The sequence below is a fragment of the Drosophila persimilis genome, unplaced genomic scaffold (assembly GCF_003286085.1).
Source record: "Drosophila persimilis strain 14011-0111.01,24,50 unplaced genomic scaffold, DperRS2 tig00000686-arrow-arrow-pilon, whole genome shotgun sequence".
Lineage (NCBI taxonomy): Eukaryota > Metazoa > Arthropoda > Insecta > Diptera > Drosophilidae > Drosophila > Drosophila persimilis.
The window spans coordinates 622,663-645,507 of record NW_020825336.1 but is presented as its reverse complement, the minus strand read 5'-3'; the positions used below and the strand labels follow the sequence as shown (position 1 = coordinate 645,507).

Genomic DNA, 22,845 nt, shown 5'->3' with positions numbered 1-22,845 from the left:
AACTGCGCTTAAATTCTTCAAGTTTCATTATATTCGTGGAGTTTATTTTCATACCCACTCTTTTACGTTCTCTCTCTATGATCGGAAATCATCTTAGATGCCCCGTCATTCCTCGACTCCGTTTTTGAACAACCCCAAAAGTATGCAACGTATTTTTGCAACAATTAAAAAATAAAAAGTTGCTTACTGCTCATCTGGCTTTGATTGCCAAATTGAAAGTGGTTGTTGTTCCTGTGATCGGAATAAAACTCTTGATCAGAAATTATTATGAGGTATAGCATGGTGCTGGAGAGAGGCCGGGGCGTTACAGAAATATACCGTCTCAGCAATAGGATTTTAATTCAAATTGAATTTTTCTCCATTTCAACTTATTTTTCCGTACATTACAAAGAATTTGCAAGCGCGCCAACACATATGTATACTAAATTCGAGTTTCCTGGCAATCATGGAGAAGTAAAGTGTAAAGCATAAAGCGATCGACTTTGGGTTTGATCGAACATGTTCGAAGAGAGAAACCCTGCAACAAACAATAGATACTTTCGACTGTATAGTCGCTAGAGCTGCGCGGAAATTACATTTGTTTATGTTAATAAAATGTGGCGCCAACTTAAAGCTTTTCAAAAATCAATCAAGAAGTTTATTTAAATGGCTCTAAGATACTAGTATATTGAAGAGATTTCCAGAACTATCTCATTTCCCAATGGGCGATAGCGGGCCGTACGATAGCATTAGGCATTTCCGCTTGGGACTATAAACATGAAAATAAAATTTAACAGTCGCATCAGGCGCAGAGTCAGCAACCGTTGGACTCCCCGAGCAATAAACCTTTGCTCGTATTTGGTGCTCGCCTCTGGAGCGTTTCAAGCGCGGACTGTGCCATGTTTACCAATGCCATGAATGCCCCGCAGATGAGTCAGTTGCTGTCGCTCTGGCGGCTCTTGTTGACAAAGTCCGAAAACAGATGTCCGCGTAATACGGGTGGAAGTAGTCGTGTGGACAGAGCAAACACTCGTGAGCGGCGGAGAAAAATGTTCATATTTGGACATGACGCTGCTCTGCCTCCCCATCCAGACAATGGCATGGCATCCGACGCGATCCCAAAGATCAAACATATGTATGTGCATGTGTAGATATGTATATGTACGTGTTTTTATTTTAATTAAAACCTTAAGAACTAAACAATTTATGTTTAAAGTTAGTCATACTTGCAAATATCGCATACAGGGACTTTTGAATAAATCAAAACAAACTACAATTCTGTTCACACATGAAAACATGAAGACAATGCCGACAAGGGGGTTATGCGGACTGGATTGGGTGTTATGTACAAATTACAATAAATAAATTAAGAAGTTAGATGAATCATTCACTCGGGCTCGCTCTCACTCAAAATCAGGCACACAGAGGCACTACGAATCTACGAATACATTTCATGTAAAATCACGTTTCAGTTTCAACTGACTATGGGGGATGGGACTGGGGCAGGTGGAAGGTGGCAGGTGGCAGGTGGCATGCTGTATGCTGTATGCTACATGCTGCATCTACAGCGAGACGACAAACTCCTTGCCGGTCTTGAAGTCGACGCACTTGAACTGCGGACAGCACTTGGGGAAGCTCCAGTTGACGTCTGCGGGCAGCTCCTCGCAGCCGGGGGCCTCGACGTAGGGACAGGTCTCGATACTGATCTCCCGCGCCTCGAGGCTGCACGTCATGCTGGCGCAGATGCCCTTCGGCTTGTACTCCTTGTCGGGCAGCATCGCTCGCCTGGTGAACTTGTCGAAGCACTTGCCGGGATGCGCTGCAAGAAAGGACCAGATGGAGAGCGGAAGGTTAGCAAAAGTTAAAGCGGAAGTGGTTAAAGTCCTCTTCTTCTTCTTCTTCTTCTTTGTTTCCCCCGTCGATGTATTTTACAATATTTATGCGCTGTCTGTCCCCCCGTCGCAGTTACGGTTTATGAGGAAGTGGCTATAAATCGCTCTGTGCTCTGTGCTCTGTGCTGTGTGCCTGGAAAAATTTAAATACTGTTCGAGCGTGTGCAATCTCCCCCACCCCCTCCATCAGTGAATATGCAATATAGATGGGCCGCAGGGTCTGGCTGGCTGGCTGACTGGCCGATCCTACAGTGTGTAGGAGTCTGTGCCTGTCGCTCCGTGACTCGCCCAAGCGGATCGAACGAAAGACTCAAGACACAAACTTGACAGTCATTCGACAAGAAAATTGGCACAATGAAGTGCGACTCGAAGTAGACCCGAGTTTGGATCTGAAGGGGCCCAGGTCTGGTTATAAATACATCTGAAATACGAGCCGCAGGCAACTCGTGATTGGGCCATACTTATTTTTAAGTCTCTCTCTCAGACCCCTGCCCCCTGATACAACCTGACAGACGTCGATGGAGCGTACTCGTACTCGTACTCGTATTCGTACTTTTATTTATAACGAATGGCCTGCGGCTGAAATTGTTGAGTTGTTGGGTTCAAAAATACTCTCGTAAATTGCCGAATAGAAAGGTAAGTTTGATTAATGACACTCGCCATGCCATTAATTTACCATTCTCCTCCTCCTCCACCACCTCCTCCTTCTCCTCCTTCTCCTTCTCACTCCCAATTGTGCAATTAACCGAGCGGCTCGCGTGAACTCATCGCCTATTTTTAAACTGGGAACTGGGCTGGCGCTAATTCCTCGTGAATCTTAAATCGTGAATCGTGGATGAACCAGATGCCAGAATTTCCCCCCCGCCCCGGTACGGGCCAAAGACGTCCGACGACCTTCACGTATGAATAACTCAGCCAGACGGGAGGGGGGATACTGAAGGAAAATACAACATATCCGATCCGACTGGCTGACTGACTGGCTTACTGGATGGCTGAATGCCCAGCGATGGATAGGCGATAATTTTTCTAACTCAAATCCGCATAGCGATGCAAATGAGCCGATCTCCTGAATAATACCCCACCGTCAGCACATTTCTTATGCTAATTTTTGGCAAATGCGAAAAACCCAAATCCCAAACCGAAATCCATATCTGCGTATCTATGTATCTACATATATCTGTATCTGTATCTGTAGCTGCTACACAGTCGAAAAGGGGGCCAAAAAGATGACAAATTTCGATTTATCTATGCTTTTTGTTTTTGTTTTCATTTTTGTTTTTGTGTTTTGTCCGCCTTTTGCGTTGTTTGAAACAATCGATCGTTTTCTTTTGTTTATACCCATACGTTGACGTCAGCGAAAGCACCCAAATATCAGATTGTATCGGTTCCCATAAATCACATGTCCGAAAAAACGTAATAGCAGTCAAATTCCATCTGACAACTGACGTCAAAGTTTCGCCGAAAGTAGTTCTTCAGAATGAGAATGGGAATGGGATTGCGACTGGGATTGGGATTGGGATTGGGTCTTCTGTAGAACCCTCGAGGACACTGTAACCTCCAAATGAGGTAATGTTAGGCCTCGTCCGTGTCGTAAATCAATCAGAAAAGTCGCCTGACAACTGATATCAATGTTTTTTGTTTGGCTTTTTATTGTTTCTCAACGCTGGCAAAGGTCGTTTATGGGGAAGAATTGATTGAAAACTTAATTAGAAAAATCCATAAACAACGATCCGAACGGGTTGAACGGAGCATAAAACTAATGGAATTTTTCACATGTCTCAGAAAAACTTTGCATAATTTACGATCAAAACAGACTTGATTAGAAAACAAACTGATCTCAAATGGCCAGAGGCTTTTCCCACCGTCTCGAGAGACTGTTGAGGGACCCATCCCAACCATCCCAACTCCTTCACGAATACCTACCAGGATGAAAGATGGCGGGCTGGCTGTAGACGGCCGCTTCGACGAGGGCGAGGCAGGCGAGGAGCGCGAAGGCGGCACAAACTTTTTCCGAATGCATTTTGGAATTTCTTGGTTTTCAACTGGGACTCGACTGGATTCCACTCTCGTATGGCGTTCACTGGCAATTCTTGACGCGATTGGCGAGCAAAAAAAATCTCAGGCTTTTTCAGAGGCTGTGTGCACGGGCTGGTATTCAGACACGAACTGAGGCTACCTGACCAGAGCGACTCATATTTATGGGCCGACGCCGAGAGAGAGACATAGAGAGAGGCAGAGAGATCCGTCTGGTGCTCTCCAGCGGTGGGGCTTCGTCTGCGGCTCTCGCGAAGCACATGTTTTCTTTTCGATCGTCTTTGGCCAGATCTCTTGGGCTTTTTTTTGGGATATTCCAGAGTTGGACGAAAGCCATAAATCTCTCGGCCTCTGCCCGTCTGCGGTTAAGTATTTGGAGCGCTATCACCCGTCATCCGGCGAAATGCTTTTACCCCTCACCATCGCCCGTGCTTGGGCCCGGGATCGGTCTCGGGCTCGGGATCGGGCCATTGTTCTGCATTATTTTTTGCAGCCTCGTGTAATTAATTATCCGGCCCCCCTCCCCACCACGGCCCCTTCAAATGGTTTTCCCATTTCGGCCTGGGTGTGCCACGGGCCGTGCCACGCCAGTACCTGTGCCTAGGCGGCGTGGGAATGCGAGTGGGGCAGGTAGACCGCCCACCCGCGCGGTGCCCAACGGATTCATAAATGGGCATCAAATCAAATCACATCCCATTCCATACCATACCAATCCCATCCCAGAGACGAGCCTCACTTGAGCGACTCATCGCTCCATCGCTCCATTGGAATCCGCTGCTGGCCGAGCGAATCAGTGCTAAATGCCTCTGAAAGCTCATGCCAAATTTGGATGCACTGCCGCTTAAGTATTTCTACGGTTCGGAAACAATCGTAACACCCTCACCGAGAAGATCCAATCGAGGGGGCACGGCATGGAGTGGGGTTCATAAGTAATTGAAATCAGCCAAGCTTCTATCTCCATACCTATGTATTTCCCTGAAACTTTCCACAGACCCTTTTTGTAAGAATCTGCTTTACAAGGTTATGTGGGGGAGTGGAAGGGCGTTACAGAGCACATTCTTGTCCTCCATCTTTTCCATATTATCTGTATTTTATTATAGATCTGATATTATCACAAGTTAACAGATCCACAGATCGAAGGTGTTGGGGAATGTGCCTGTGCATCCAACCCATCCCATTCCATCCCAGAAGGTCGTCGAACCTGAACTGCGGGGCCTGCAATGCTCATTATCCCCCCATTTGGCTGACGCCAAGATGTCGCCGGTCGCCAGGAGGCGTAACGCTTAATGAAAACTAGTCGCTGGCATACAATGTTGTTTGGGTCCAGTCCATCTTGATTTTATTGCATGCCAGGAGTCGGGCACAGTGCCGGTAATAAGTACATGGACAGATGCTGGCTATTCGCCAGCAGAGAACGAACACCTTTGATTAAGGCCCTGAGCGAGAGCCTGAGCCAGAGCCAGAGACAGAGCTGTTGTTGTTTGGATGTTTGGAGGGGGACGCTGCCGTACCCGTTTAACCCGTTTCCGTTCCTACCATGTCACACTTGCCCAGGGAAGGCCGAATGCCCGCCGACAGGCAACGGGCCAGGGCCCGACCCTGTGTGTGACGTCAATTTGTTGTTTTGTTTGCTGGATACTGGATACTGGATACTGGATGCTGGATGCTCGATGCTCGATGCTGGACTGGACTGTAGACTCACTCTGCGGCGCACGCTGGAATTTATTAATTATGCCCGGGCTCTCCGACTCCGACTCCATTCTGTTCTGTGGAAGCGTGTTTGTTTGGCACAGGGCTCGCACCACACCACACCACACCACACCGCGTTAAGGTCGAAAGCAACGAACTATGCTAAAAATTCCACTCGAAGCAACCGATTTGTGGCTGATTTATTGTTTATTCGCTTTCAGTTTTACGAGTATTGACCGTTTTTTGGTCTACGTGCCATCGCCATCCCCATACCCATCCCCATACCCATCCCCATCCCCACTGGCCTGCCTGCCCAGAAGACATGCCTAGTACCTCTTGATATTCTGGTTGTGGCCTGTGATTAAAGCCGTAGACAAATTGATAATTTATTATGTATGTATGTGGCTTAGTTTTGTTGTTTTGACACGGCGCATAATTAGCAATTAATATTGTCTTTTTTCTCCATCTCCCGTCGCAGCGGAGCCAGAGCAGCGGAGCCAGAGTAGCGGAGGAGAAGCGAAGAAGCAGCGGTCCAGCAGGCCATACGGTAGCGGGCATGTAATTCCTGCCTTCAGTCAATAAACGATCAATTTATGAAAAATTAATTGCTGATTAATTGCTGTTCCTGTGCGATGCATTATGCATGAGCGATCGATCTGATCAGCGCTTGGACATTCACTTTGCTGGACCTTGCACATGGCACATATGGGGCTTATATGGGGCTCCAAGAGGATGTATGTATGTCTAGGCAGCTGAGGGTTAGATGGTACCTCAGCCCCAGCCTCATGCTCCTAGAGAAGGGGGACTTCTGCCAACTAGTGGCATTGGTGTTCATCTGACTATCTTAAGGACATAAGGAATAGCCACTGAGCTAGACCTCTCCTCGTATGCGTCAAAGTTCATGAAGAACTAGGACAGCATATCCAGCTCACTGGTTCAATGTTTCAGGGATGCAGACGCTTGAGAGATCAGCAAACCTCTAGCTGCTTTAGTATCCAGCAAAGTGGAGATCTCTTTTGGGCATTGAGGTCCGAACAAACCAGGGAGCTCCTGTCATATGGTAATATAGGAACTATAATAGCCTTGTACAGGAAATCATTTTTGCTAAAAGAGTTTTCCCGTTTTCTTAGCTTGGAAAAATGTATTTAGGATGTGAGAAGTATTCGAAGCGAGAGGTCTCGTCTCGGTCTCGGTCTCTGCCTGGCCTGGCCGGGGCTTCTTTGCATATGATTTGGTTTTTCGGGGGTACGTACCGGCTGTAAACGAATTTGAATGATACTAGTTTTGGCATACAATAAAATCTGTCAGATTCGCAGAATTTACTGTGGCGACTTGGAGACGCGACAGTCGTCGCATCAAAAATTCCTGCATAATTACCAGAGCCACTCCGACTCCGTTTTCGACTGCGATTGGACCGGGAAATACTCGTAGATTCGGGGCTATGGGGAGCGCAGACCGGTCTGGACAGTAGCGACAGCCAAGTGTAATAAAAGCTTCACGCCACTCCACTCAACGCCACAACATTCCCCCCACCCATCGACGATTAGCACATGTAGCGGATGGACGCCAGTAAACAGATCTGGCCAAAACGCTTGATGGATAGTTGGTAATTTCTTTGGCGCCAGACCCGCGCTTAGCATCAGCCTCTACGCGTATGCGGATTTGGTCTGGCTTGGGGTTTTTACTCTCAAACGGTAAACAAAACAGGCATCGGTGTTAGATATGCAAATTGGATTTAATTTAATTTATTGGGTCTCAGCTTAGGACTGAAGAAATTTCTTTCCCTTTTCCGTCTCGCCCACGGTTCTGGGGAATACCTGAACCGGCTACTTGTTGATTGATTTGGGAATCAATTTGCCAAATTTGGGAATCGATTGGCAGCTATTTTTACTGTTCTTTCCAGCAAACAGCAGCAGCAAAGGATCTTATTTTGTATATCATCCAATAGAGAATACGTAAGAGACTCTTTGCGGGACTATTTTTGGAAAACCTGACGAATAACGACTCTCAATATCATTCTAATGAGTATTTGCATTTTAAATTCCATTTATTCGTAAATATTAATAGTTTTTGCACGTGTTCTCTGGCTGAAAGACGAAAGCCCTCGGGGGAAAGCAAATGGGCGTAGGGCTTCCAAGATATTTCCTTGAACAAATATGTTCAAATATGGCAACGGCCTTTTTTCGGGGAATTTCCGCATGCCAATCATGTGACTAACAAGCAAGGCGCCCTGATCGATCCATAAGCAGACTTCGGCTATGACCACATACCACATTCACAGATACGTATATATCTGCGTGCTTAACTCGAAATATCCAGATATTTATGCCAAGTCTGCGACTGGCACGCGTTCGGCTGTTTAAGATTCAGCTTTGTTTTCGCGGTAAAAGTCTGGCAGGTGGCAGGTGGCAGGATCCTCAAAGTCGGGAAGGAATCAATCTGCACCCCCCGCGGCCTTCCCAATGTGGAAATCTACAAATCAAGATATTTCACAGAGCGGTTGAATGAATTTGCTAATTCGAACACAGTAGCAAATAGCAGAGACCAAATAGCCAGTTTACCCAGAATGCCCACGCCACGGCACAGAACGGGAGCGCTCCACTGCCAGAAATCACTTACCAAAGAAAAAAACCGGCGGCGCGGGAATGCCAAATTAAGTGAAATAAACTGTAAGGCGATTAAATTACATTTTAGCTCGGATCAGATCGGATCGACAATAGGATGCAGCGATTAAATTAATTTGCCAAATTCTTTGTTTCTCTGCGGTCTTAGCCATGCTCGGAGTCCGAGTCGGACTCGGAGCCACACCATGTTCGGGGTTAAACCCATTGAAGTCTTTTTCCCCAAAAAGGCAACGCTCGAACTGGTCCAAGACCGGCGACGCCGATGTGACGCCGCCGACTTTCACGATCCGGTCTGCGCTTGAATTTGAAATGAGTGACGTGAATTAAGCACAGACAAATCGTAGTAAGCTAACTTCCACAAAACAATCTTTAATTATGCGAATTTGCCAACAAAACAAAACAAAACAGGACAGAGCAGAGCAGAGCAGAGCTGAGAGACAGGCGAAAACAAAACAGCAAAATGCCAGCAAAGGTCGGCGCTGGAGAACCTGCACTGCCCCTGCCAGCACCACAGATGGACCACGGGGCCAGGGCTAAGCTTACGAGTAGGTGAATAGGAATTCCCAGATTGCTGTTTTTTTTTTCGTTTTTCGTTTTTTGACTCAACTCGTTATCGGTTTGCGTTTAAATATTCATTTGAGGTTCGCTACCAATATTTGGAGTGTTTTGATCTACTTTCTTGTTGACTTTTAAACAGTTTGTTTTGATGTTGCCTGAATTGTTGTTCAATAAACAAACAAATAAAGATAAACGGTCCGTTTCGTGGGTCGAAGCTGGAAATACCCTTAGAGAATATACTCGTATATTTTCCCTCGAAGAAAACCGAACAGGGAGATTAGTTTGCGTTGAAACGAGACGCCAATCCATGTCAGAATGAAATTACTCAAGTTTGTTCCCATTATCGTTCGATCCTTGTTACTTTGTCGTTTGGATCGGCTTTCAGGAAATGAATTGAAATTTAAATTACATTTATTTTCAACGGAAAAGCAATGCAGCCCTGGTCGAGCCGTTTAGCAGTATTGGATATTTTCTGCCAACCGGCACTTTCCAGCACCAGAGGGCACGGCTCGAGACACTTTGCTCTTTTCGAATCGGTTATGGCTATCTTTTTCGCATGCTTTGAATCGGGTATTGAACCGGATGAATCGGTACAAAAAATTAGACTCATTCCATACACACTTAGGTTTCATTCCGCGAAATATATCGTGGTCTTTTTCTAATACAAAGGTAAAGGATAGGATGCTATTTTGAGTATTATTTTCCGCGGTTTAATTCAAGTTGTTATCCATTTTAAATAGAGCGGTTATGTTTGCTAAGTTCGGTTTTTCATTGATATATTTACGGTATATTCTAAAAATGAGACGGTATATTTCTGAGGTCAGACGCTCAAAATGCAACGAAAAAATGAGTCGTAGTTTTGAATGGGCTATAAAAAGGGTATGGACAGCTAGTAAATTGCAGGATTCGTACGAACCCCGTCTTGCGCGTGAGGACAATATACCTTGAAGACAAAATCGGCAAGGTACATTAGGCGCGAGGGGTGTGTTTTACCTTGCCTCCGATGCATTTTCTGGGCCGCTTTGCCTGTTGTTTATACCCTCTTTTTCCTCCCATTATGTAGCAAGTGTGTAGCTACCGTGTAGTTGCTATGTAATAAATTGACCGAATGTAAGTTAAAGCATGACACTTTGGTTGCGTGATTTGTGTAATATTTAATGCGAATTTCATGCAAGTAAACCTGCAAACGACGCTAAGTAAACAACGAAGTTGCAACGGAGGAGTGCCATCTCATTTGGTCGCGTCGTTGAAGGATCAACGCGAAATCTGATCGGTTTTTGAGCATCAACAGGTGCTGTGGCGGTCATGGCGGAAGTCAAGGACTGGCGGCCTTTTGTTTATGGCGGCGTTGCATCTATAACTGCTGAATTTGGTAATTATGCAAAAAGATGAGGGCCTCCCGTGGCGAAAACAAGTGTGACGAAAGGTGGTGTTTTTGGAATCAGCTTTGAAATCAGACCCTTATCGCCGTACTGAATCTTTGTAAACAAACTTCTAGCTTATTTATACTCGTATTGCATTGCAGGCACTTTTCCAATCGACACAACAAAGACGCGCCTCCAAGTCCAAGGTCAGAAAATTGATCAAACGTTCTCGCAGCTGCGGTACCGCGGCATGACCGATGCATTTGTCAAGATCTCCAAAGAAGAAGGGCTGCGAGCGTTGTATTCTGGGTAAGTGGCGAGAAATCTACGAGCACGATGTCACAACATGAGACAAGCATTGCGTTCTTATCATGCGAAACGTGACAGTCACATGTTCAGTTGTCTCCTAGGGAATAGCATAATAATGTGTGTAGAGCGCGAACATATGCAAGTGCATACATTCGTACTTCTGTGTAGGTTGATAACGCCAGTCACGACTCGGCACCGTCAATGGCTTGCCGAAAATACAACGTTTGGTCTGGTCTGCAAACTTTGCCCGGCCCGATAGTGTGCCAGCAACCCCTTAGACTTTGTTTCTGATATCATCGTATTCATTGCAGCATTTGGCCGGCAGTTCTGCGTCAGGCCACCTACGGCACCATCAAATTCGGCACCTACTACACCCTCAAGAAGCTGGCCAACGAGCGCGGCCTCCTCACGAACGAAGACGGCAGCGAGCGGGTCTGGAGCAACATACTGTGCGCGGCAGCGGCAGGCGCCATCTCATCGGCCATTGCCAACCCCACCGATGTGCTGAAAGTGCGTATGCAGGTGCATGGCAGAGCCCATCACCAGGGTCTGATTGGCTGCTTCAGCGAAATATACAAGTATGAGGGCGTGCGAGGGCTGTGGCGCGGTGTTGGGCCAACGGCTCAGCGCGCCGTAGTCATTGCGTCAGTCGAGCTACCGGTCTATGACTTTTGCAAGCTGCAGCTAATGAACGCCTTTGGCGATCATGTGGCGAATCATTTTATGTAAGTCCTCCCCCGGCTTTTTTTCACGTTCTGGATCTAATTCTATTTTTGTTACAGCTCAAGTTTCATTGCCAGCTTAGGAAGCGCCATTGCGTCGACTCCCATCGATGTCATCCGGGTGAGTAGAGTGAAATAAAATGCTATATTGTCAGCATGAGAGATAATCCTTTGCTATAGACTCGCCTGATGAACCAGAGACCCGTCAGCATGACGATAAACGGCCTGGCCACTGCGGCAGCCACACCAAAGCTGTACAGCGGGAGCCTCGACTGTGCAGTGCAGACGATTCGAAACGAGGGACCCCTGGCCCTCTATAAGGGCTTCATACCCACGTGGGTTAGGATGGGGCCCTGGAACATCATATTCTTTATAACGTACGAACAACTCAAGAAATACTGAGGCGAGGCGGCAAGTGGAACGTCGAACGGAATCCAAGTACAAGATGTATTCTAGCATTCAAACCAAAAAGATCTTTTGCCCCGTAGCAGAGTTAGGTTAAGAAAACTGCCTGGACCTGGCCTACCTTTAAGCTAAGCTCATAGTTCAATTTGAGTGGTCACTTAAGTGCCTGTCTGCATGCTGCTGGCTATTCAATAGCCAGCCATATCCTCCGGTCGCATTTCGCCTTCGACAAAAGTGACAACGAGAAGGAATTTCAGACGCTGGGTGGGCCCATTCAAGTATTTGCATTTTTGACGAATTTCCTACCATACCACATATTTACTTGGCCTTGCCAGCGTCTGGCCGTGGCGAAAGCAGCAGCGACCTTCGGCGAACACACTATTTAACTAAACTAAGCCTAATTTTACCAGTTATATAGCTAGCGAAAATATGAATAATGTGAACTTGTATTAGACGCGCATTTGTTCTGTGCAACAGTGTAGACTTTATCGATCGTATTACATACACACACGTTCGTTGTAAATATGTGCATTTAGTAATGTGTGTTATTCTTTCTTGATCCTTTCAAGGTGTACATACATACATACATACATGCAAGTTTTATTGAATAAACTGTTTGTTGAAAATCTCATTCTATGTGCTTCTGCCAAGGCTCTTCATTAGTAAGTCTTTGTACCAAAATTGTGCGTTGCTTACCCCAATATGTGCCAATTCCACATGAGTGCATAAAAGAAAAATATCTTTAAAGCTAGTAAAAATGGTAGAAATGAGTATAGGCATAGAAAAGGTAGATTTTGTGTGCAAAAAAGCCGCGAAGTTCCTTCTCTTTCTCTCTCATGCATGAATAGGAGCAAGAAAGAAGAGAAGGAATGGAAAAGAAAGAGCTAGCGCTATCCATAAAAGTGTCGAAATAGTATAAGGCCAGGCATTCCAAATTTCAAAAGCTGTATTCTCCTATTGTTTCGTTTCGGCGGTGCTATATGCCGCGGATATAAATAGAAGTCTCTTATGATTGGGGGAATTTTGCCGTATAGAAAATAGCAAATTTTCTGCTCAAAGAAGGCCTTGAATTTTGAAGAGGGAAGCGGAATACAGCATCCTTAAGCTCCGCAAGTTTTTGAATCGACACGAAGCCTAGCTAGTCTAGAAAACATTAACCACATCAAACTCCCCTTGATATAGAAGTAAAAACACAAAGTATACCCCCAACTGGCTTCACTTATAAGAGTGTGAGAGTAGAAAAGGAGCCGACCGCCTCAACCGATTCCACTGATTCGGGCATGTTGCTCACTGAGCAGGAGCAGGAGAAGGAGCGGGACTTGTCGGCCGAACGCACGCAGGAGCTACTAGAGCGAAGATCTTTAGTTCTGTGGCGCCGCCCCTGGCGGACCTTGAAGTATGGAACCATAGAAGCCGGAGGATTGGTGCTTTCTCTCGCTAACTGGCTGCTGAACAAATGGCTACTGGGCAGTCTGCTGGCTCTGGGTATAGTCTGCATACTGCCGGGACCACATGAGAGTTACGTGAGCATCGGCCTGCAGAACTTGAGATTCGCCTTGTACTGGATGCTGCTGGGCGTCCTTACGTCAGTGGGCTTTGGCACGGGACTGCACACATTCCTACTATACCTGGGGCCACATATTGCCGGAGTCACATTGGCGGGCTACGAGTGCCAGACCCTGGAGTTCCCGGAGCCGCCGTACCCGGACCAAAAGGTCTGCCCCGAAGAGGGGTATGTGCGGCAGGTTCCAGATATCTGGAGCATTTTGGCAAAGGTCCGGCCGGAGGCCTTGCTTTGGGGCATTGGCACGGCCATAGGCGAGCTGCCACCATACTTTATGGCCAGGAGTGCACGCCTGTCCAGCAATGAATTGGAAGGTGTGGAAACGGAGGAGCCTCTGGAGTTGCAGAAGTCTCAGCGGCACAGCCCTCGGGGCCGTTCAAATGTTTTCGACGGTGCCAAACAGTGCATGGAGCTCATGGTGCGGCGTGTGGGATTCCTTGGCATCCTTCTCTGTGCCAGCGTGCCCAATCCCCTGTTCGACCTCGCTGGCATCACATGCGGCCACTTTCTGGTGCCCTTCTGGAAGTTTTTTGTGGCCACAATGATCGGCAAGGCCCTAATCAAGGCAACCATTCAGCAGGTATGCGTCATAGTGTCATTCAGCGACCATCTGGTCAATGGCTTGGCCGACTTCTTGGGGAGACTGCCTGGTCTTGGCCCACGCCTGCAGACGTTCTTCAAAGGCTTCTTGATGTCCACAAAGCAGCACATGCACAAAACCATCAACCGAAACGGGGAGGGCGACGAGTCCTTTATCAGCCTCAGCCTAAGCCTCGTGAGTCACGCCTTTGAGCTCTTTACCGTTCTCATGGTCGCCTACTTTGTCGTGGCCACACTCAACACACTCGCACAGATCCACCTGAGGCGGGTGCAGGAGAAGCAGCACCACATGAGAAACATTCAACTCATTTTGTACTCTGACCGAGACGAGGAAGCATCTAATAAAAGCCTCGCCTAGAAGAAGCGCCGAATGCGAGCACTTGGACTGAGTTAGCCGAATATGTTTATTTAATGAAATAGAAAATAAATCTGGATTGAATCCAGTTTCGTGGAACAGCTCTCCTATCTCTACTGACAGCCTTAAGTCTGTGATCTTTGGATATGGAAACAAATCTGTTAAATATAACCAAAGACTATTGCACTAGGAACCAATTGCAACAGCTATTTGGGGTCTAAAGCCTACAGCTCTATCCATACCATTTGTGCCCAGATTTAGTGGGCCGAAGACTTTTGGACTCGATTTGCGTTTAGATCTATAAATGCAAAGATATAGCTTATGTATGGAGAAGAGAAACTCGTTTCATTTTAACGTTTTATATTCTTTATTTCATTATAATTAGTTTCATTTGGATTTGGGTTCATTTGCTTTTGCTTTTGCTTCTGCTGTTATTGTATTGTTGTGGTTTGGTTTGGGGTGTGGTTGCTTGTTGCTTGTTGTTGTGTGTGTTTTCAGTATGTTTAATGCCATCATATCATAATTATTATCATTGTACAAGTACATTTATATTCAACAGCAATTTAACACAAAGCTAAGCATTACTTTACGCGACCTCTCAAGATATTCATTCGTTTCGGAATACTATTGCATGTTCTCTCAATGACCTTCTCTTGCACCTGTTGTTGCTGTACTAGTACTAATAGTAGTACTCGTATCATATTTATTTCAACTAATAGCATACTCCCTCGTACACTCAAATAATTGCGGACCATCCATCATTCGTTCTGGTGATGCGTGCGATAACGAAACTAAAAACTCCCTAGTGGAGTGTCGCCTCGATCCATATCCATATGTCCGGCTAACATTTGCACTACGAGGCCTATTCTGTAATTGTATGGCCAGTGATTTTGCATGTGAACCTAGTTATTACTCTATATAATACTCTTCGAGAATCCAAGCAAGTTAGTACAACTGATTATCCTTGTCAATCGAACTTAAAAGCGTGGGGGAAACTGGTAGAATCATAGATACACATGAATACTCGTGTGTATCCTCTCTGTGGATGGTTGTGTGTAATGATTGGTAATTTTGTTGGTTCATTTGTTGAGGGAATACATATGTATACTGTCGCTAATGCCTAATGTGCACAGACACACACGTGTACGTGTACATTCATATAGTATAGTAATTTAAGTTAAGACTATTTGCGGCAAAGTCTTTTCGAGAGTTAGAGAGTGTAGACAGTAAAAAAATTTAATTTTAACACATTTTAACATTTACATTGGGAAACGAAAGCTCTTCTCACCACCACCACCACCACCCTGGGCACCCCTATCCTTCTATCCTCCTATCCTCGTCTATCCTCTATTTGCCCATCATGTAAATATACACAAAATGTAAGGGTGGATCTGTGGATCTGTGGGTACTGTGGGTACTGCCATTCTGCCATTGAATCCGTCCGACCCGATTGAATTGTATTTAACATATATTTATGCTTCATATAGTATTGTATGTATATTTTAACTACACTTCATATACGACACCGACACCGTACTGAACGATAACGATATGATCTAGGCCGATTTTCACCAGTGAGAAGTAGGCATGCGATTAAGATTACAATTACGATTACGTTTACGATTACGATTACGATTACGGTTACGATTACTGTTACTGTTACGGTTACGGTTACGATATTACAATACAATTACAATCGTTTGCCTAAACATTTTACTTGACTTGACGCATAATTTTCAGTATTCAGTATTCAGTATTCGGTATTCGGTATTCAGTATTGTATTCAATATTTCCTGTATTGCATAAAATAGCTTTGTGGTTATTCAGTTATAATGTTGTATCGCTTATTATCGTCTCATTAGGTTATTATTAGATTTACTTGTTTCCGTATATGAAATGAAAGTAGTCCTAGCTCATACACATACATATTCAACATGTACCTTGTTCGTTTCGGTTTTATTCGTTTCTAAAATTTGACGCCTAATACAATTTGCTTATAATTTTGGTTAAAAATTCAATTTATCATAATACCATTTTGCTATAATTTACGATTATAGATTTATATAAGACGCACGGGCAAAACGAGAGTTAAGATACATAACTGATCAACTGGTACCTTCAGCGGAAATTATGCCTAGGTAGTATTCCTAGCAGTCCTAGCAGTCCTAGGTGCCTAGGTATTCAATTTAGCTTTAGGGGCCTTCATTACTGCTAAGTACAAAACTAATTTAATTTGACAAAATCGCATTTATTCCCGTATCCCCTCCGATTTGTCGTGGTACGGTACTCGCTGGAATAGCATTTACTTTCGGATATTTCTAGATGAATTTTCTCTATTAGCAAACGAACAAATTTGATTGGTTGTTTTGTTGTTGTGGTTTTTGTGTGTTTCAGAAAATTAGATTGAAGAACCATAAAGAACTCGGGGGCTTGCTAACTGGCCGGCCTATGGAAGTACATATTTTGAAAGACAAATTCTAGCAGCGGAAAGGGGCTCTTACGTACGGATCTTAGGATAAGTATTATTATTTAGATTTGTATTTGTATTTTGTATTAGTTTTTGTTTGTATTTGTAGTATGTATGATATATTAAAAAAATATTAACGGCGGGAAGTACTACAATCATTTTGAAGCATTTTAGTTTTGGTTTTTCTCGAGCTTTATTCCATTCCATTCCATTCCATTGCATCGTCAATATGTATAAGTATATGATCGTTATCATTCGATTTTGTAGCAAAATGTTCAACTCTCTGTGTATGTACTTTGTTTTGTTTTGTTTTTTTTTGTTTTATTTTGTTTAATTTAGTGTAGAATTCCTCTGGTTCTCTGGTTGATTGTAGAAAATTGTATTCGATTCGGACACTCTTCTGTAGGTTACAAATGCACTCGCATGTCCCTTGTGTTCTCAATTGAGTTGTATCAAAAGCAAAAGTTTTCACTGTATTGTCCTTAATGTCTCAGAATATATCCGTTAGCATTGGGTTTGTTTTTTTCGGTTCTTGGATGATTCGTGAAAGTCTGCAGAGTCGTTTCCGGCTCTCGTGTGGACAAATGGAAGTGGGATATGAAGTTGAACAGGTGGACAGGTGGACAGCAAGTAAGAAGTATCCTCCTCCTGTTTCTGCAATGTCTTAATGCATTTTCGTTAATTACGAGTATTGATGTATGTATGTATGTATATTGTCGGCTACCTATGTACATCCCTTGTTTTTGTTGAGTCCTTCTTGTGTCCATTTTGCTGTTTAATTTTTGTTGTAAAAACACCTTAAATACCAGGCTTGCGGAAGTTGTATTCCAATGACAGTGTTTTCGTTGATCTTTAATACTTCTTACGGTTTGGTTTAAATGCTTAAGATTGTTGACTCTACCTCTGACTATGACTCTGATGATAAACTGAAGAACTCTTGTCCTTTTGTACATACATTAAACGCAGCAACCCGCAATGCCAACTAAGACGATAATCAAAGAGCAATAATTGAAGTCTAATGTAATGGTTGTCTATTCTTACGATACGAGCACATGGTACAATCGCATGGTACAATTATTCTAGTAAATAAATGCCAACAAATTAAGACGAGGACTCCCTAGTTATTCGACCTATACGTTTCAGGGATATGGGGTTCTCTGTTCTCTGTTCTGTGTCTCTGTTTTTAGCCAGCTTGTAATATTAATCCTTTAAATGATATTTTCGTATTTATAAACTATGTACAGTTGCATTGGTTATCCGACAGAGTGGCCGGAGTACTCCGTGTGTACTCCGACCACCTGCCCAACGCTTTCGAGATTCTGCTTGGGTACGCATAGAGATCTCTTAATAATACACCCTGCGCGGTGATGTCCACATTGTTTTGTTGTTAAGTATAGTCGTACAGTCCTGCAATGGAAGGAAAACGTTCAGTTATCATTATCAGATTATCATTCTCGGATCCCTGTCAGCTTTTGTACTCACTTCATTTAATGCTCTGCAAATATCCATAATTTTACTTATTCAAGTACAGATTATTGTGCTCAAGTCAAATTGGTTCCGTTCCTTCACAGTGCCCTCGTGCCACGATGTTGCCAGATCCTAGACGAACCATTCGTCCTTCTGGGCGGCACCGGCATTGGCGGCATTGGCGCTCTGGTGATTGCCGGAGCCGGCAATGTTCGTCTGGCTGAGGCCGGCAGAGTTTTGTGAAAGATCTTGACCTAATTGACGGAATTTGCCAAGCACCAAATGGGACGGACTTTGGTGGCCATCTTCAAGTAGTTGTGTGGAATGCGGTGGTACCCGGATGGTCCCGCAGGGTGATGCCAGTTTCCCGACTGTGGTGGCAGTTGTGTGTGCTCCCTCGTCAGCGTACCGCCGACACTAATGCCATGGTAGTGCAGATGTTTCGACGACCCATTTGTGTCCGCATTGTGGTGTACTGCAAAGATGGAATCGACAGGATTAGTGCCCACTGGCGTTTCGATGCCCTTTGGTTGCTTACGCTGGAGAGCGGTGTTCTGGTTGGAGGCATTCTCGTCCTGGCGCCGACACACGCAGATGGCCACGGCCACGATGAGCGCGCTCAGGACGAGCAGGACGCCGACAACGATGAGGACGAACCAGGTCATGTCCATTCCGAACACGGTGCTGCTCGCCTCGCCTGCAAAGAGTGAATGAAACGTGCTGGAGGTCCGGACGGAAGGATGGAAGGGACGTATCGTGGATTCGACTTACTCTGGCAGAGGTTCTGCACCGATTCGTCCGAGTTGTCTCCGCAGTGATTGACGCCGTCGCAGAGCAGATCGGGATGTATGCAGAACTCGCGCGTGGCGCAGGTGAAGTCCTTGCAGGTGTGCTCTGAAAGTGGGATGGAATCGAAGCGGTACTGCCGACTGCCACAGGCGCGGACCATCTGTACTTACTGGGATCCTTGACCGATGTTATCACCAGCTTGAAGCCGTTCACATCTGTGCCCCAGCCGTCGGTCACGTACTTCAGGGTCACGAAATTCGTGCGCGTCAGCAGCGCGTTGACGGTGTTCTTTGTGTTCCGGCACGAGATGTCGATCTGCAAAGGGTAATCCCGATATTATCATGCTCCTGCTGCAGCCAATCAAGTGCCGAAGAAATACTCTCTTAATATTTAAATTAAATATTGAAGGTTTTTTTGGAAATTGTGCAACTTTTTCCACTGTCGTCTGTTGGTTTGGTCACGTTATCGTCGTCGTCGTCGTCATCCTCATCGTCGACGCCGCAGAGTGCAAAATGATGATGACGGCTGCTCCCCCAGCCCCAGCCCCAGCCCCAGCCCCACCTCCTGTGGCACGTGTATGCGTCACGTAGTCTGCTTCTTTCACCCGCACCCGCACCCTTTTCCATTGCTGTGTAAATTTGTAATGTTGTTGGTTTTTGCCTCATGAAAGTTCCACCAAGGGTTCATCAACTGCCTCCCCGCCTCCCCGCCGCCCCCGACCCACCGCAGGAGACGTTTGTAGGCTTTGCTGTGGCTGCTTTTCTTGACACAACGTTCTGGTCCTGGTCCTGATTCTGGTCCTGATTCTGCTTCGTGTGTCGGTGTCTCGGTCTGTCCGGGGGTGTCCGGGGGTGTGGCAGCCTGCATCTTCGACGTGGCGCGCTTTGTGCCATATTTTAATTTTGTTGCAGCTCGAAAATGTAAACTTTTCTCCGCCGCTTTTTTTGCGCCCGCCCTGCCCCGCCCAGCCCCCCTCTGGCCGCCTCCCTCTGCCATGTGTGTGTGTGCTGGAACGTTTTAATTTTGGATTTTTGCGGCTTCCCCCCCGCCCCCCACCCCACTGATGCGGTGACAACTCCTTTTGTCGAAAACTATTTACATGTTCGCAAAATTGTATTCGGTTTCGGTCCTGGACGGGTCCTGCCCGCCTTTGCTGTGGCCGGCGAGCAGCAAATTTGCATACTTTCGCCACTTTCGCCGGCTCCGGCGAGGAGTGACTCGAGTGGCAGTCCAATTCATAAATCCTGCCCATTCACCCATTCACCCAGGCAGTGCGGGGGGCGGTGGGGGGAAACTTACGAAAGCTGCTTAGGTGGAAAATACCGCAGGTCGACTGCTTCTTAACTTTTGCATCCTTCAGATACCAGTCGGTATCTGTCGGGGGACGGGCACTGCAAAACAACTCACTTGACAAATATACGTATACACACTCGTGGATCCCCGCTTGGATGCTTATTGAAATGGGAAAAGGCCAGGGCGAGATTTGGGGGTTGAGGCCGAGACGTTCCTCTGGCATCGATTCGTCAGAGGAAGCAGTATTTCATATCTATGTGTATCTGCAATCATAGTTCCCTCTATGTGGTCAGGCTCCTCTCGTCCTGACAGCGCTCATCAATGAGGACCCTTCGGTCCTTCGAATGGTTCAGCTTCTGTCAATAAAGTCGAACGAGCATGCGGGCCTTGTCTGGATTTAAGACCGAGTCCTCCAGGCCCCCCTGCCCGTGCCCATGCCCATGCCCAACCCATAAAAACCCATCAAGAGCGGCAGAGCCTGTTGAACTCGTCCCGTGTTGTCCCTGCTCTCTCGTTGGAAATCGGCTGGGCGGTTTTACGATACTTTCGCTTTTATGGCTCTTCGCCTCCTAACTTATTTACGATGAGCTTTCGTTATTTGGCTTGGCCAAAGGGAGCAACGCCTCAAATCACAGTTGACTTCCTGCTCCCAGGCCCCATCGCCCCCGTCGCCCCATCGCCCCATCCTGCCGTCATATGTATGTACCCAGCTTTCATAATTAAAGTTAATTCAGTTGCCATCGATATTGACGTTCTCGTTAAGGACGCTGGCTGCTGGCTCCTCCCTCCGTCAGATACATACATAACTCTCTCCAAGGGCCCGTTTCGACCGCAATTTCGACTCACTTCAGCGGTTCGAGTCTTTGAACCGGCACAAACAATGCCACAATTTATGGACTTTGTTCTCTTTGCTTAGAGACCTTGGAGGGTCCGTCATACCACGGATGTGGAGCTGCAGTAATGCAGATCTATCCGAAAGCCTCTACTCTGGCACTGCTTTTGATTCAGTTCAAAGTGTGACGGTCCTCATGTGACTCCCCGATAGCCCAAATCGGAATGCCTCGTATACCCGGCCTCGGAGTGGGACTGAGCCTGGGTCTGGGCCAGGGCATGTGGCAGGTGGCAGGTGACATAGAGCTTTGGCAGTGGCCCAGTGCTGGCGCCGCTCTAAAATGAGGTCGTGCCAGAGAGAGGCGACAAAAAATGACAGCCAGAGCGTTCCGGCGTTCCGCAGCGGAATTTCTTCTGTTTCCATAAATTTCAAGGTTTCCTCTGGGAGGGGAGGGGAGAGGCGGGGCTAATTCTAATTTTCTAGCTGAACATTTTTATGCATATTTTTTAGTGGCGCCATCGCTGCTCTGCTTCCTTTTGGCAAATAAAGGATTTGGCTTATGCGCGCTCTATTTGTGGCCACTTTCCTACTTGCCTCACGCTGCACACACACACAGACCCCCCCTACCCCCGCATTAAATAATGCAGTGTGGGCGGGGGAATGAAAAATGGAAATTGTTGCTGATAAAATCACAGAGAGCCATCAGCAGAAGGAGGAGAAGAAGGAGAAGGAGGGGCAGGAGGAGTTGGCAGCTTGCAGCCTTCGCCGCATTGCAGCCGCAGTGGAGCCGTGGAACCGCAACGGCAGCCCCCCGCCCCGCCCCTCCCTCCGCTCCCTCCTTTACTGGCTGTCATCATTGCAAATGTTGCAGCGACAAAATTATGCCTTTGTGTGCGACTGTCTGTGCCTGTGTGTGTGTGTGTGTGTGTTTGGAGTATGTGGAGCATCCCATGTTGGCAGAGCGGAAGCCCCACAGGGATTGAACCTAAAATGTCAGAAGCATCAACGTGATCTGGATAATGCGGTGGCTGTGGCCGGGATGCATGTGGGTGCATGTGGGCGGGTGGGTGGCTGCAGCAGTGCAACTCACAGTTGGCCAGCAAATTGTGGTGCTTTGCCGCACCACCCACCCCCGGCCCCGTCCCCTCCACGGCCTTCGGCTGTGGCAAACTAAGCAATGATTGGCCTTAACTATCGGCATGTGATGCAATTTCTGATACACTCGAACGTACGTACGTACGTACGTACAGTGTGTACTCGTATCTTGTATCTTGTATCTATGCAGGAATCCCTCGTTACTCCCCCCAGGGAGGTATCCCTTTAATTGATTCGGGGAATGCCTGGCCCGGCAACAAGAAATCGCCTAAGAACTGCCATGAAACGGGCGGGCGGAGGCTACAGATATGTTTCTATCTGTGCAACGAATGAAATTTGATTTGCTAATTCCCTGTGAATGTATATGGATCCATGGCTTCGACGTGTAAGCATTAGAATAAATATTTATACTCGAGTGCCTCCCATGGCGAGGGTTCGATGCACACTAAGTACTCCCCGAAGGGGCCTACTGGGGCGTACTGGCACCTGCCTCAGAACATATGTACGTACGTTTGCTCGGCTCCAATTTGAGTTGTCTGCTTTACAGTTCAGCTCCTAATAATTCAATCTACTGTGCGCAAACAGAGACGCCCACTCCACCCTTCGATATACACAATTACTGTTCCCTGACATGGCAGCAGGCGGCAGACGGCAGACGGCAGGCAGCTCACATGTGTACCGATTTGCATACTCCCATCGATGGCCTGCCCCTCCACAGGATGCGCTGTGATTACCAGTGTACAGTCGGTCTTCGATATATGGGCACATTCGGGATGTTCAGATCATTTTTGGGGCTTCAAAGAAGTC

The 22,845-nt window shown here is 46.4% G+C and overlaps 4 protein-coding genes across 6 annotated transcripts in view; 2 read left to right on the top strand and 2 right to left on the bottom strand.

Annotated features, from left to right (window-relative positions):
- Window positions 1-1,130: 1,130 nt before the first annotated feature.
- On the bottom strand, window positions 1,131-4,020 carry LOC6600482. Its single transcript, XM_002025637.2, has 2 exons — window positions 3,795-4,020; window positions 1,131-1,798 (listed from the first exon to the last, which is right to left on the bottom strand). Exons 1-2 carry the CDS (start codon window positions 3,889-3,891, stop codon window positions 1,542-1,544), a joined length of 354 nt encoding a protein of 117 aa, XP_002025673.1. The 5' UTR covers window positions 3,892-4,020; the 3' UTR covers window positions 1,131-1,541.
- A 5,913-nt stretch (window positions 4,021-9,933) lies between these two features.
- On the top strand, window positions 9,934-12,156 carry LOC6600481 (mitochondrial uncoupling protein Bmcp). The gene is made up of 5 exons (XM_002025636.2): window positions 9,934-10,148; window positions 10,302-10,449; window positions 10,761-11,174; window positions 11,232-11,292; window positions 11,352-12,156. Exons 1-5 carry the CDS (start codon window positions 10,082-10,084, stop codon window positions 11,571-11,573), a joined length of 912 nt encoding a protein of 303 aa, XP_002025672.2. The 5' UTR covers window positions 9,934-10,081; the 3' UTR covers window positions 11,574-12,156.
- A 605-nt stretch (window positions 12,157-12,761) lies between these two features.
- Window positions 12,762-14,144, top strand: LOC6600480 (vacuole membrane protein 1). Its single transcript, XM_002025635.2, has one exon. The coding sequence runs from the start codon at window positions 12,857-12,859 to the stop codon at window positions 14,096-14,098; it is 1,242 nt and encodes a 413-aa protein (XP_002025671.1). The 5' UTR covers window positions 12,762-12,856; the 3' UTR covers window positions 14,099-14,144.
- A 1,964-nt stretch (window positions 14,145-16,108) lies between these two features.
- Window positions 16,109-22,845, bottom strand: part of LOC6600477 — a 32,390-nt gene continuing 25,653 nt past the window's right edge. For all 3 annotated transcript variants that reach the window (XM_026991775.1, XM_026991777.1, XM_026991776.1), the window contains exons 4-8: window positions 18,989-19,133; window positions 18,801-18,923; window positions 18,568-18,726; window positions 18,045-18,504; window positions 16,109-17,969 (exon numbers count right to left, since the gene is read on the bottom strand). In XM_026991775.1, coding sequence (XP_026847576.1) covers window positions 18,284-18,504; window positions 18,568-18,726; window positions 18,801-18,923; window positions 18,989-19,133 — 648 coding nt within the window. In that variant the 3' untranslated portion in view covers window positions 16,109-17,969; window positions 18,045-18,283. The remainder of the gene's footprint in view (window positions 17,970-18,044; window positions 18,505-18,567; window positions 18,727-18,800; window positions 18,924-18,988; window positions 19,134-22,845) is intronic.